This window comes from Passer montanus, unplaced genomic scaffold (assembly GCF_014805655.1).
Source record: "Passer montanus isolate IOZ18808 unplaced genomic scaffold, ASM1480565v1 scaffold2, whole genome shotgun sequence".
Lineage (NCBI taxonomy): Eukaryota > Metazoa > Chordata > Aves > Passeriformes > Passeridae > Passer > Passer montanus.
This window is the reverse complement of record NW_024366591.1, coordinates 28747375-28761079: the sequence shown is the minus strand read 5'-3', so window position 1 is coordinate 28761079 and position 13705 is coordinate 28747375. Positions and strand designations below refer to the sequence as shown.

At 45.0% G+C, this 13705-nt stretch overlaps 1 protein-coding gene across 4 annotated transcripts in view; it reads left to right on the top strand.

Annotated features, from left to right (window-relative positions):
* The first annotated feature begins 6643 nt into the window (after positions 1-6643).
* The window catches only part of PPP1R21 (protein phosphatase 1 regulatory subunit 21), a 32018-nt gene continuing 24956 nt past the window's right edge, over positions 6644-13705 (top strand). The window contains exons 1-7 of one of the 4 annotated variants that reach the window (XM_039707249.1): positions 6644-6819; positions 9719-9787; positions 10180-10326; positions 12068-12169; positions 12850-12936; positions 13174-13251; positions 13352-13410. In XM_039707249.1, coding sequence (XP_039563183.1) covers positions 6763-6819; positions 9719-9787; positions 10180-10326; positions 12068-12169; positions 12850-12936; positions 13174-13251; positions 13352-13410 — 599 coding nt within the window. In that variant the 5' untranslated portion in view covers positions 6644-6762. Of the gene's footprint in view, positions 8722-9718; positions 9788-10179; positions 10327-12067; positions 12170-12849; positions 12946-13086; positions 13252-13351; positions 13411-13705 lie in introns of all 4 variants that reach the window. The other 3 variants (XM_039707247.1, XM_039707250.1, XM_039707251.1) reach the window with 3 other exon arrangements.

The window sequence follows — 13705 nt, the reverse complement described above, 5'->3', positions numbered from 1 at the left end:
TAGTGCTGATGGCAATAACAATTAAACTTGAATTTTTAGTAATATTATGTGTCCTCTTGTTTCTTGCTGCATTTCATCTAGGTTAAGAAGCTTGTCATTTTACTTAAAGGCACTTGAAAAAAAAGGATGTAATTTTGAAATTTGAGGGGGTTTTAATACAGGAAAACTTAAGTTCTTTTAAATCATTACAGATAATGATGAAGTTCTACAGAGAATTTTGTTGGTGTTTTTTGTGGGGGTTGTTTGGTGTGGCTTTTTTTATAGTTGCCTGCATTTAATGTCTTTCTAAAATGTAGAGGACTGGAATGTTACTCAGGTATTTTACAAAAAAAAAAAAAAAGAGGAAGAAAAAAAAGATATTAAGATATTTCTGACCAACTGTGTCACTCTTTGATGAATTACTACACATCCCTGTAAGTGCACTCAAATTCACTGCTACCTTCTTAACGTGATACCTCATTCAGCTGAGATAATGCTGCTGTAACTGGTCAGTATCATAACAACAACAACAAAAGAAAAAACACTGAGAACTGCACAAGTCCTTCCTCCTCCAAATGCAGTAAAATTTTAAAAATTAGATTATTCATATTTTAAATGCTAATATCATTCATCTCAGCCTCATAATCCCACCTAGGATTCTTCCTCCTCCTGTTGTTAGGGTTTGAAACTGACACCACCTTGCTCCTTGTGCTATCTCCTTCCCAATTCATACTAATCCACAAAGACAAACCTGTCCATGCCAAGGCACTTTTTTCAGCAGTTGATTTGATCAGGATACTCCCCTTCTGTCTTTTAATCCCCCCTTCCACCGCTCCAAGTTCCCATTCCCATCTCTGGGCTCATGCTGCCCAAAAAACTGTTTATGCGTACTCCCCTTCTGTCTTTTAATACCCCCCTGCCACTGCTCCAAGCTCCCATTCCCAACTCTGGGCTCATGCTGCCCAAAAAACTGTTTATGCCTTTCTCCTCCTGTGTTGTGCCTTCTCCCTGTGCTGTCAGGGAGGAGCCCTGCCCCACATCTCCTCCATCCCCCTCTTCTTTTGCATCCTGGTCTTTACACATCAAAGACCTGGCTTTAGATCATTCTAAAAATCCAAATTATTCCCAGAGGCACTACAGTCCTTTTAAAAATAATCATAGAAAATAGATCATGAACAGGAATAGTTCTGATCAAAATGTTTCCTAAACTCCTGGTAGACCTCCCAGCTCTCTCCTTTCTCTGTTCATGTGTCTGTCTCTGGAGAGAAGACAAACCCACAACATCTTTTCTGTGGTAGCAGCTCCAGGTTTGTGGATGTTCCTTGCATGGGTAAGTCAGGACTTCTTCCCAAGGCTTGCAGATCTGTGTCACAACTGGGGTACACAAGAGAGCATCCACTTCTCACTCCATAATCTTCACAACGCTCCTCCTCCATTATTTCTTTCGCTATTAAATCAGGTAATTTCTCTTCTGGGATTTAAGGTATATTGCTTTTACTTTTCTTTCTCCAGCAAACATGCAAGACTCTGGAATTTCAGTGTGGGCAGTTCCAGCCAGGCTGAGGTTTCTCAGTTGTAGCCCTTGCAAATGTGAAGGAAAGCAGGAAGTGAGGCTGTAGAAGATGTACAGACCTTCAACAAAAAATGGCAGAGCTAGGGAAGAGGTTTCATTTCCCTGAAGAGGGAGAATTTCACATTCAAAACCCAAAATTTTTGAGCTGTTACTAAGTTCTGCTGATTTCTGGAGCGAGTATCAGTAAGGATTTGCTGTGGAGGGCCAGCAGTTCCTGCTGTTGCGTGCAGGGCTGGTATGTGCTGTACCCACGTGGAATGTGAGCTGCAAAGTTCAACTCTGACTTATCACAGGCAGCTGCCTGCTCAGTTTTTCCATCTTCTCGTCCTCAGCAATTTCTTTCTGTACAAAGGCACTGCTCCCCTGGCCATGCACACACCCTATAGATGACTCAAGCTATTTAACCTATGGGCTGGGACGGGACATGAGAGGGAGAGAGAGAGAGAGAGACTTGTTCGCATTTCTATTTTTAAATGCCATGGAAACACTGAAATCACGATAATGAATAAAAATTAAACTGGTCTGTGAGGCGCACTATCTGTACATACAAATACCTTTTTTTTTTTTACTACTTGCCTTTTTTATCAGAGCAAGCAGGTTTTGCCGAGGTGAAAGGTTACTGGTAAGGAGCAGTGTGTTGCAGTCACCATGAGAAATAACGAGCGTGCGTGGTGAGCACACATCCTGCTGTTCAGACTTGCCGTTGCTACGATAACAGAAACAAAACACCAGTTTCGGGTGTTCGCAGCTTCCGAGGATGTGGTTTATTTGCTGCTTGTGATAGTCTGATGACTGAAGATGGCTTTCTTCCAATAATTTTTGAATTTTTTCTGTCTCTTAGAAACCCTTTTGTTGTGAGTACTTTTGAGGACATAAGTGATGACAATGAAGTTTATTTTCCCAAAGCACAGAAAACATCCTGCATAACCTGAAATATCTTCTTTGTTTATTTCTTTACCTGCACCTATTCCCAGGGTCTGTGAGTAAAAGTTCTGACTAATAAGATAGAAGGGAAGACACGGTTTGAGCAGGAAGGGAGGAGAAATGAGCTTGAAAATAAGATGATTTTGAAACAATCACAGTCATTCTTAAATAAATTAGTTGTCTTGAGACAGCACCTAGAATTCAACACCCATGGTACCACCAGCTGCTGAGCACAGACACAAGGGAAGGACAGCCTCTGTTACACTGTCTATCCTTTGCTATCTGTTTTCCCGATGGAAACAAAAATGCCAGGAGTGTTGGGAGGGATTCCTTTGCTCCACACGTCACCTTTGTGCTTGCATTTATCCCTGCTGCCACAACCTGTACTTATTCCCGTGGGTGTGGTACAGAAGGCTGTATTTTGGGGGTCCTGTGCCAACCACCCCACACCGCTTGGCATTCCACTCCCATGAGCTCTCTCACTCCAAACCTCTGCCAAGAGGAGCAGTCCCTTGCAATTACTGAGGCAGTGCTGTGGAAGCCTCAGGACACCACGCTGCGGTGACACCTGGGCTGCAGTGCTGGGACAGCCTTGCTCTCCAGGGAGAGGTGAGAATTAAGGATGTGCTGGCGAGGAAACAGAACAATGAAGACATTTTTTGCACAGCTGACATTTGGGGAAGTAGTACTTGCAGCTGCCACGGCAAATCAAAAGGATGAATCTGAGAATTTCCTGCGAGAGAGTGAAAAAACCCTCAACCAACAAACAAGCTAACTTTTGTCACCTGTGTTTTTGGGGAAATTTGCTGAAGCTGTTTGCCAAGGGCCACCATGGCATAATTGATAAATTACAACGTTGTATGGTCCTGACATTATAGGGACTCTGGGACTTGTGAGAAACTGGGCAAGAAACAGTACCACTTTAAAACACAGGAGGCTGGCCTGACTCTTAAATACACTGCAGTAGGGCTGCTCTGATGAGCCTAAAAACCCTGCAGTAAAGGCACCCAGCTTTCATTTGTTCCTTTCACTTGTTCCAAGCAGCTGGCATCGCCTCCTATGATAAATGCCCTATATGATGTACACTGGGGTCTTGTCACTCTGGGTGGATGCAGGTGAATAAATTCTGGGCTCTTCCACTCCCGGTGTTTGCTGCCCAGGCAGGAACACTGCTGTTGTCAGTGGGGAAGCAATTCATTCTTCCACACCTAGGCAATGAAATTCCCTGAGCTCAGTCTCCCAGCTTTCAGCTGTGAAACCTCTGTGAAAGCGTTCACTGCACCAGAGACAGGGGAGAACTGCATCATAAAAGCATCTCTGGTGGCAGCACAAACTCGGGGGTACTTGCAAATTGTGTTCAAAGTATTTCAGTGTAACATTTCAATGAAAGACACATCCTAGAAAATGCAAACTTAAAAGTACAGTTGGAGTCAAATGTAAAGGCTTTAAATAATTTTCCTATATAAAAATTACTGCACTGACATACAAGGATGTACCATGGAAGGCATGCTGCTCTTCACCCTGATCTGCAGCAGCTGCAAACCCCATTGCTTTGCTAGAAAACTTCTTTAGGGGATGCAAAACAGAGTGGAAAGAGAAGTGTATCTGCTCTAATAGTTAAAAACTAGAGCTTCCTTATTTCTTATTCCAGGATTGCTGTTTAAGCTCTTCTAGTCGAAGCAGAACAGCAGCAAGATCATTTGGATGAATGATGACAGTGTGTGTTTTGCCTATCTCCCCTTTTACACTTCCCAAAAATGCACAGTGCTGTTGTTGGCAATAGGGATCAGCAACATGTCCTCCAACACTAAGACTTCCTGTGGAGACACAAACATGTTTACTAATCTGGCCCCCGTGTCATATTTGGGGCTTGCCAACTTCACTACTGTGATAAGCAAAAGAACAGCACACACACACCATCAAAGCCTCAAGGAAAAAAAAATAGCTTCCATTATGGGCACCTTCTTTCCACTCCTACTTAAGGGGAACAAAGACAAAAGGAGGTAACAAAATGATGATTTATCACCTCTAGCACTACCCACTACTGAGGAACAGCTCTGAAGACACTGTGCTGAAATCAAGTGGAAAGAAATGATACCATGGAAACGGAACAAAAATAATAATTTGCTGCTACATCTCTGTCCTAGACCAGGAAGCCCTTAACCTGCAAATCGCCAGATGCTCAGCATATACTGGTGAAATCTCACCACATTTTTGCCTTATTACTCTTTTCCTCACACATCTGTTTCCAGTCATGTTCAGAAACAAAATTCTGCATTGGCTGAGTACCTGGCAGTACCAAATACACCTTTTATGGTGTTTTCAGTTTCTCCTTGAAGTGTGCTGATGGTATATACATGTTTAAATGTTTGGCCAGTCTGAGGATAAAGAAGCAAATATGAGGTAAGTAGCAGAGCCTCAGCAGTCTCAAAAGGATGGCTGAATGCTGGAGAAGCTCAAAGGTGGCCCTGAAACAGAGACCGACACGCTGGGGAGAAGAGAGCAGAGAAGGGCCCCTCCAGGACAAGACTGGGTGCAGAAACCCAGAATCACAAAATCACAGAGTTGTTAGGGTTGGAAGAGATCTCAGGAGAGCATCAGTCCCACCCCTGCCAGGGCAGGGTCACCTGGAGCAGTGACACAGGAGCGTGTCCAGGTGGGGTCTGGATGTCTCCAGGGAGGGAGACTGCACAGCCTCCCTGGGCAGCTGTGCCAGGGCTCTGCCACCCTCAGTGTAAAGAAATTCCTCCTCATGCTGAGGTGGAACTTCTTGTGTTTCAGTTTACAGACACTGCTCCTCGTCCACTGGGCACCACCAAGAAGAGCCTGGCACCATCCCCTTGGCACCTTGAGATATTTACATGCATTGGTGAGATCCCCTCTCAGTGATGCCCAGAGTGTGGAATTTGAGTTTCTGCACTGAGAGGGCATTGCACAGCCCGGGATCTACCCATGTTCTCCTTCATTGGGATAGAATGGTGTGAAAAATGCATATTTTATGATTGGCTTTTCACAAATCTTAAAATGAATATTATATGTGTTATGTTAGAAATTTATGCTGTATTAATTTTCCTAAGTAGTGTGTTAAATATAGTTTTTGGTTACAACATAATGTTAAAATAGAAACTGTGTATGTGGGATATTTTTTTAAAGAAAGGAATGGGGTACTTGCACCAGATAGCAGCCACGGGACACCTAAATCTTTCAGAGAACTTCTTGCTCCATTATCAGAAGAAAGGAACTTCTTCCCGCCTTGCTCAGCCATGAAGACTCTGTCAGGATTCAGAGGGAGAAGTTGACACTGACCAGACAGAATCCTTTGTTTGAATGGAATTTATGCATCATGTATGAGGTGTATGAATATGCAACAGGCTATTGCTTTTAAGGGTTAATCCTCTGTTAACATGAGTCCTTTTTCAGGCTTATTTTGCCCAGAATAAGGTGCCCGGACTGTCCATAACTCTTTGTTCCTATTGTCTCATATTGTCCTAATCCAGACTGTCCAAATTTTTTTACTCTAATTGCACTGCTACTTTTATACCCATTTTATTACTATTTAGCTTTTAACATTTTAAAACCGAGTGAGTGGCGTTTCGCACCGCGGGCACGCTCGGTGCCGCCTGCAGCCGCCCCTGAGGGCAGCGGCGGTGACGGAGCCGCCTTTGTGTCACGGGCCCGCACGCACCGCCGCTGCCTCGGGCTCCGTGCGTGCCGCGGCTCCCGCGGCTCCCCCTGGCGACAGCGCTGCCCGCCCGGGGAGCCGCGGGACCGGCGGGGACACGGCGCCAGGCAGGGATGGCGCCGGAGCACCGCTGGCCGCCCTCCCCATCGCGACTGTCGCGACATGAACGCCCAGCCCCGTTCGCGGGCGAAGCTTTTTGGGCGGGGCGGCCCCCCGTAGCCGTTGCCGTGGCAACGGGCGGCGACGGCGGGGGCCTCGCCGGTGTCACGTGACACGGCCCCCTCCCGCCGCCATCTTGGAAGTTGCGTCAAGATGGTGGCGCCGGCGGCCTGAAGCTCCGCCCCCGCCGCCTCGCGCACGGCGCGGTAACGTCACCGCGTTCCCGCCGCCCTGAACCCGGAAGTGCGTCTTGCCATTCGCGGGCGTGCGGGGCCGGCGGGAGCGCCCGAGCCCGGCCGAGCCGAGCCGAGCCGAGTGCAGCCGAACGGAGCCCGGCCGAGCCGAGCCGAGTGCAGCCGAACGGAGCCCGGCCGAGCCGAGCCGAGTCCAGCCGAGCGCAGCCGAGTCTGGCCGAACGGAGCCCGGCCGAGCCGGCGGGGCGGAGATGGCGGCGGCGGAGCTGCAGGGGAAGTACCAGAAGCTGGCCCAGGAGTACTCCAAGGTACCGGGCAGCGGGCCCGGCGCCGCTCGGGGCTGCAGCGCCGCTTTCCGCGCGGTGCCGGGGGTGCCTCCCGGGCTGAGGCGGGGCGGCCTCGGGGGCTGCGGGCTGGCAGCAGAGAGCGCGGGCAGACGGCGCGGGCCCGTCTGCGGGACGTGCGGGAGCGCCCACGCCGGGCTCGGTGTGCCGGGAGGGAGCTGGCGGTGTTTGCCGTGCTCTCCCCCCGCCGGGCGGGCGCGGGCCTCGGTTGATCCCTTGGCGGTGAGGGTTTGCCCCGGTGTGGGTCGGTCGTGCCCTCACCCGCGGAGCTCGGCGCTGGCAGCGTTTTGGGAGCGAGCAGGACGCTCGCTTCCACGTTTGCCTCCCGTCCGCCCCCCTTCTTCTGCCCCCGGTGACTTTGCATCCTGTTTGTGGTGCTGCTTGGCACAGGGTCTGCGAAGATGTGCAGCCCATGCCTTTCCAAGGTGCCTGAGTTCTGAAGTAGCGGAGCCTTGCTCAGTACAGAGCCATTCATTCTTTCTTCTTCACTAAAGGAAGAGGAGACTCTTGGTCCTGAGTGGCAGAGTCCGCCAGCAGCCTTGGGGAAGAAAGGCAGTGCCTTGGTTTCGTGCAGCCCCACGCCAGCACCTGGCACAAGGCACTTGTCTGCATTTGACTCTTCTCCCATGTCTCTAAATACTATTACATGGCTCACTGAACCATGTCTCTAAATACTCTTCTCCTTGGAACTCTTACAAAAACACCATGTGTAGCATCTAAATAGTTTACAGATTGATAGCCATTTAATGCTGCCACGAAATCGTTTGAAGAAAATTTCACTTACTTTGCAGCTTTGTAGGTCACAGAATTCACATGTCTTGTTTTGTACAGAAGCTCTTTTATTCCTTGGAGATCAGTAGTGGCTGATGATGAAATAATGAAGGGATTTTGGTTCTTGATTCCTGAATGATCATTGGAAATGTGGCCTTCTGACTGTAGCTTCCAAAAGTTCCCTCTGCTGGATTCTTTCTTTTAGCATCATGGTACCCAGAAGCTTTCTTCGGGCTTCATCATGCACTTCTCAGCCTGTGCCTTTTCTCCTTTGCTGGAACTATTTTTTTTCCATCCCATTTCTCGTGCAGTGCAGCTCGTTGTGGGACTCCTCTTTGCAGAGCCCTCCTCTCTTTGTTGTTGGCTGCTTGTTGTGTGCAGGTGGGAATGGAGAGTAGCCCTGCTCACTTCAGGGAGCTCTGAAAGCCACGCAGAGAGGTGGACAAGAGCCTGACAGCCTCAAGCAGTGCTGGGGGAAGTCCCTGCCAAAGGATTGCTTTTCCTCTTGGTTCACACACCAGTCCAGAAGAAGAGACTCTGAAAACACACAGGTTGGAGCTGCTGGCTCTCTCCTGAAGGAACATTCAAAGCAGCTTTGTGGCAGCCTGTGTGGGTCCCCCTGCAGCTGGGTCTGGGGTGCAGCAGGACTGAGCTGCTTCAATCTCTGCACCTGACGTGTTCCTGCAGTAGTAGCTGTGGCACAAAAACAGCTGTGGAAAACTTCTGCACTGCTCCTTCTTGCTAGGGAAATCCTGTGCTTGGAAGTGTTTCTGTGGTGCGCTGGGAGGTTTCTTGTCTTGCCTTTGTGATGCCTGAGCAGCACAGTGGGAGTTCTGCAGGGAAAACAGCTGTGCTTAGCAGTGACTTCTGACCTTTGAAATACTCAGTCATCACACTGAAACAATGAGCCACTGCTGTTTTACCCTGAATCTTGCCTTTTATGCACCTGTACAAACCCTTTTAATTTATATCTGCAACAGCTGGACTCACACATGTCAAATGAATACAAACTGCCTTTGAAGAAACCAGGATTCAAGCAATTTGCAAGGAATGGGAAGATGGAACTGTCAGTGTCCTCTTTGCTGCAGGGTAGAGGTACTCTGTGGAGTGACTGGGAAATAGATTTCTTGAGTATCACTTTTCACTGCAGTGATTTTAGCTCAGATTTTGGGTACTGTATAAGGAAGGCTTAGAGGACTTTTCCTTGTATGCTTTTTATGTCTTTTTTTGTGTCAGTCTGTTCTCTCTGGATCATCTGCTGCCACTGGTAATAAGTAACTTTGCATTGAGTTAAACTCCTCTTCAATTGATAGGGATTTTGATTTTACGAGTCCTGCTAATGTTCCAGAACTGGTTAAAAACAGTTTTGGGAAGAAGAGGGGAGAGACAGAAATAGCCCTGAATATGACCAAGAACTTTGTTAGTCAGGGAAGAGGTTGCAACTCTTCCATATCTGTTCCTAGTTCTTCAAGTCTTAACTATGCTTAAGTAACTGGTATTCAAGGGTATTTATTGAGTAAGAATTCTGTTCTGTTTGACCAAAATGTTCAGGTGGTAAAGTTACTTCTTGTTCTTTGGCAAGTCAGGATATGAATTGGATGCCTTTTCAACCTGATATGTCTGCTATCCACCTGAAAAGAATGCTTGAAAAAGCATTCACACCTGGCACTCTCCTGAGAGAATGTGATGGTTTTTCTGCACTTTCTCATGCATGGCTTTTATTCATTCTGTTGTCTTGCATAGTTACTGGCATCTCGTGTTTTTCAGCTTCGTGCTCAGAACCAAGTCCTGAAAAAAGGAGTTGTAGATGAGCAAGCAAACTCTGCCTTCAAGGGTATTTATTAAGAATTCTGTTCTGTTTGACCAAAATGTTCAGGTGGTAAAGTTACTTCTTGTTCTTTGGCAAGTCAGGATATGAATTGGATGCCTTTTCAACCTGATATGTCTGCTATCCACCTGAAAAGAATGCTTGAAAAAGCATTCACACCTGGCACTCTCCTGAGAGAATGTGATGGTTTTTCTGCACTTTCTCATGCATGGCTTTTATTCATTCTGTTGTCTTGCATAGTTACTGGCATCTCGTGTTTTTCAGCTTCGTGCTCAGAACCAAGTCCTGAAAAAAGGAGTTGTAGATGAGCAAGCAAACTCTGCCTCACTGAAGGTAATCTCCAGAAACTGCTCATGTCAGGTGGACTAAGCTGTGACAAAATAATAATAATATAGGGGTACATTTTACTGAAAAGTAATGTCAATAAAATAATGAAGAGGGAACTTGATTTTAGTAAAAGAATTTCTGTTTTGCAGCTAGCCTGTTCTCTGTAAGTGCTGGGTTTGTAAAAGGGGAAGGTTGATTCTTGATGATTATAGAATTAAGTAGCTACTTGGGTATGATCTGTGACTAGCTCAAGGAAGTGAAATACATTTTTTCAGTTTAGAAATGATACTTTGTCTCTTCAGTGTTTCAAAAGTGAAGCAATTTTCTAATTTGTTCCTGTTTTTAGTGTATAAAAATAAATGTGAAGATTTTTAATTTTTTTTTTTTTTATCATTCAGGAACAGCTGAAGATGAAGGATCAGTCACTGAGGAAACTGCAACAAGAAATGGACAGCTTGACCTTTCGAAATCAGCAGCTTGCCAAGCGGGTGGAGCTACTTCAAGATGAACTTGCATTAAGTGAAGCTCGGGGCAAAAAGAACAAGGTATGTGCTGAAGGCAAAAAAAAACTTGCTTAGCAGATGTCTGCTCCTCACCTGTCAAAGCCTTGTCCTGATCTTTAGCAGCAGGTATTTTGTGTCAAGGGTTGAGCTGAATGTTCTTGTCAGAACTTGTATTATTCTATCTCATACTGGTGAAAATACCCATAAAACAGGTATTGATATATATACATATAAAATACATGCAGTGTAGTTCTCTACTCTTCTAGTCTGTCAGCTGACTGATGCTGAATTGCTGTCTTCTTTTATGGATATTTATTAAGTGTTCAAAAAAGTGGGAAATACTTTGGAGCTCTGTGATTAGTCAGCTGCTATGCAGAAAGCTGATCACTGCTCATTTCCCATCCCCACCTCTTTGCTTTGTAATTTTGATGTTGGTGGTTAACTCTTCAGCCTGTGATCATAGCTTTTCTATGTGAGTCTTGTCAAATGCTTTGAAATCTAAATTTTTAGCTTGTATTCTTTGTGTTATTTCAAAATGACAGAATGATTTCAACACTGTGATCTTTTTGTGCCAGAATGCTTGCTGATTAAACCTAGTGATGTCATATTCTAAGACCAGCTCTGCCTTCTGTAGGTAGCATCACAATTCCAGGGGTGTGCTTGAACTTCAGGAATTGTCAAGCATCTCTTGCTAGTTTCCTCATGAAGAAACTCCTCTTAATTACTGCTGTCTTTTCTCAAATACTGTAGTCATCAAGACTGGCTTTAAAGAAATCATTCAATTGATAAGTAACATGATCATCTTCCTTACTTGCCCATTTTCCTGCTGTCCAATTCCTTGACAGGCACAGTGCTTCTGACTACATTATTCATGCACCACAATGGATTGTTCTTTCAAATGCAGTTTGACCCTTCTTTTATTTCAAATTGTGTAAGTTACTGTTTTGCTATCCACTTTTCCAAATTTTGAAGGACATCAGCCTGTCTTTAGTAGCTTTGCAAACAATTGCCACTGAGTTTCTTTCCTGTTCACCTATCAAAATGCACAGCTTTAGTTCCCTGATCTGTGTTAGAGTGCAGTCCTTTTAGAAGGAGCAGAACACGTGCCCATGTCTCAGGTGGAGTTCACAGGCTGGCATCAAATGCAGAGGTGACTTACCTGCCCTACATATCCCTAGTTCTTGAAGTTTGCTGTTGAGTTTAGATGCATGGAGTCTCCCCTCTGTTTGGTGATGATACCTTTCTTCAGCAGTGTGGTGTGTGGGATTCAGTGGTGGTCTGAGTCTTTTGGATTAAATGAGTGGAAAATGAGGGAACAGGCAGAGGGATGTGTGTGGTTGATGGGCAGGGAAGACCCTGTGGTTCCATGGCACCTGTGCTGCACCTGGAGCCTTGCTGGGCAGAGATGAGCCTTACACACAGCTAGCAAACCACTGAGCCTGGGTATGGAGGGTTTTGCATGGCTGACTGCATGGGATCATGCAGGATTCCAGTGAATTCAGATGGGCTGCTGCCCATCCGAGTGATTGATTCCCTGTGAGTGTGAATGGGACCCCTGAGTGGAGACTTTCCCAGGGCAGTGTTGTACCACTGTAGGGTCACAGGGGTGTGGAGGAAAGGAAAGTGTGCTGCCTGAAGGCTGCTGCTGAGTGCAATATTCACACTTTTGATGTATCAGTGTCAGCAGGACATCTGCTGGTGTGCCCCTTCTGGGAGTTACCCGTGGGAGCTGTTCTCACAAACCTGGGACTTGGAGGTAATGAATGCGTTTTGTCTCTTTCAGAAAAGTGTAGACTCCTCATCTCAGCTGAGTCAAGAACAGAAAAGTGTCTTCAATGAAGATCTTCAGAAGAAAATAGAAGAAAATGAACGACTGCATATACTTGTGAGTGAAATTTTGTCTTGCCTCTATTTTTGGTGCAGAGAACTGGAGTTACAACCAAAGACATGGAAAGTAAAGTGCTGTCTGAAAACTGATGGGTTTAGAAGCTTAGTTGTATGCAAAGCAATAGATTAGATCAGATTGTTTATGAAGATGTTCACCAGGAAAATCAAGTATTTTGACTTTGGATTCTTAAGACAGTGTGTGGAATCACATAATGTGTGTTTTCTCGTTTAGATTTTTAACTTTTGGTGACAGCTGCCCTATTGAAAATGGCTTGATACTGGATGGAAATTTCTTATTAGCTCACTTACTGTCTCAGAATTGCTTTAAAGTTTAAAATATTTTCTGCAAGTTGCCTTAATTAGGAGCTACTTCACCAAAGTAGACTGCATTTCACTTTAGAAAACTTGAAAAAAACCTTTTTGCTCAAGTTCAGTTCTTTGTGTATCTGCTATTAATCAGTAGTATATTTAAAGAACACTTTTTACTACAAAGCTTAGTTTTCATTTAAGTACTTTGTTCCTGAATCTTTTCTCTGTAAATAAAATAAAATTTATATTTTTGTGAGAACTGGTAATTGCTGTTAACCTGATCTGCCTAATGAAATTGGAGTAACTTAAAGGACTGGCTTCAATAGTAAAAAGAAGCTTTTTGAAAGAGCTTTTCTTTTCTTCCTGTAGTTCTTTGAAGCAGATGAGCAGCACAAACGTTTAGAAGCAGAGCTGAGGAGCAGACTGGAGGTTTTGGAAACAGATGCTGCCCAGCACCAAGCTGTGGTGGACAGCTTAACAAAGTGTGAGAACTGATAATTGCTGTTAAGCTGATCTGCCTAATAAAATTGGAGTAACTTAAAGGAATGGGTTCAATAGCAAAATGAAGCTTTTTAAAAGAGCTTTCCTTTCCTTTTCTTCCTGTAGTTCTTTGAAGCAGATGAGCAGCACAAACGTTTAGAAGCAGAGCTGAGGAGCAGACTGGAGGTTTTGGAAACAGATGCTGCCCAGCACCAAGCTGTGGTGGACAGCTTAACAAAGAAGTACACAGAGACCATAGAAAAGCTGCAGAACGATAAAGCCAAACTAGAAGTAAGGAGTTTTTCCTCTTGCTTGCAAGTTTGAAAAGTTTTGAAATGCAATGTCTTGCTGTGACAGCACTTACATTGTGAGATTATCTTCTTGCATAAAGATCAAGTCTCAGACACTAGAAAGAGAAGCTAAGGACTGTAGGCTTCGAACTGAAGAATGGTAAGTGTCTTTATTTCATTGATATAAAGAAATAATTGCTGTGAAACATTAACTGGATTATTTTTTAAGAATAATACCATTTTAAAAAGGGGTTTAAGTGAAAGACTTTGATAAAATTCAAATTGTATTATCATGAGGACAAATGTGAGCAGTGCAGGTCAAGCCCCCTTTTCCTTTTCTGTGTATGGAACTAGACAGTTCCACAATTTCTGCTTTCAGTAAGAGCAGTTTTGTCTCCAAGCTTTTTCAATAGCAGTAACATTAATGAAAGTTTGAAGAATTTATTTGTAATTGA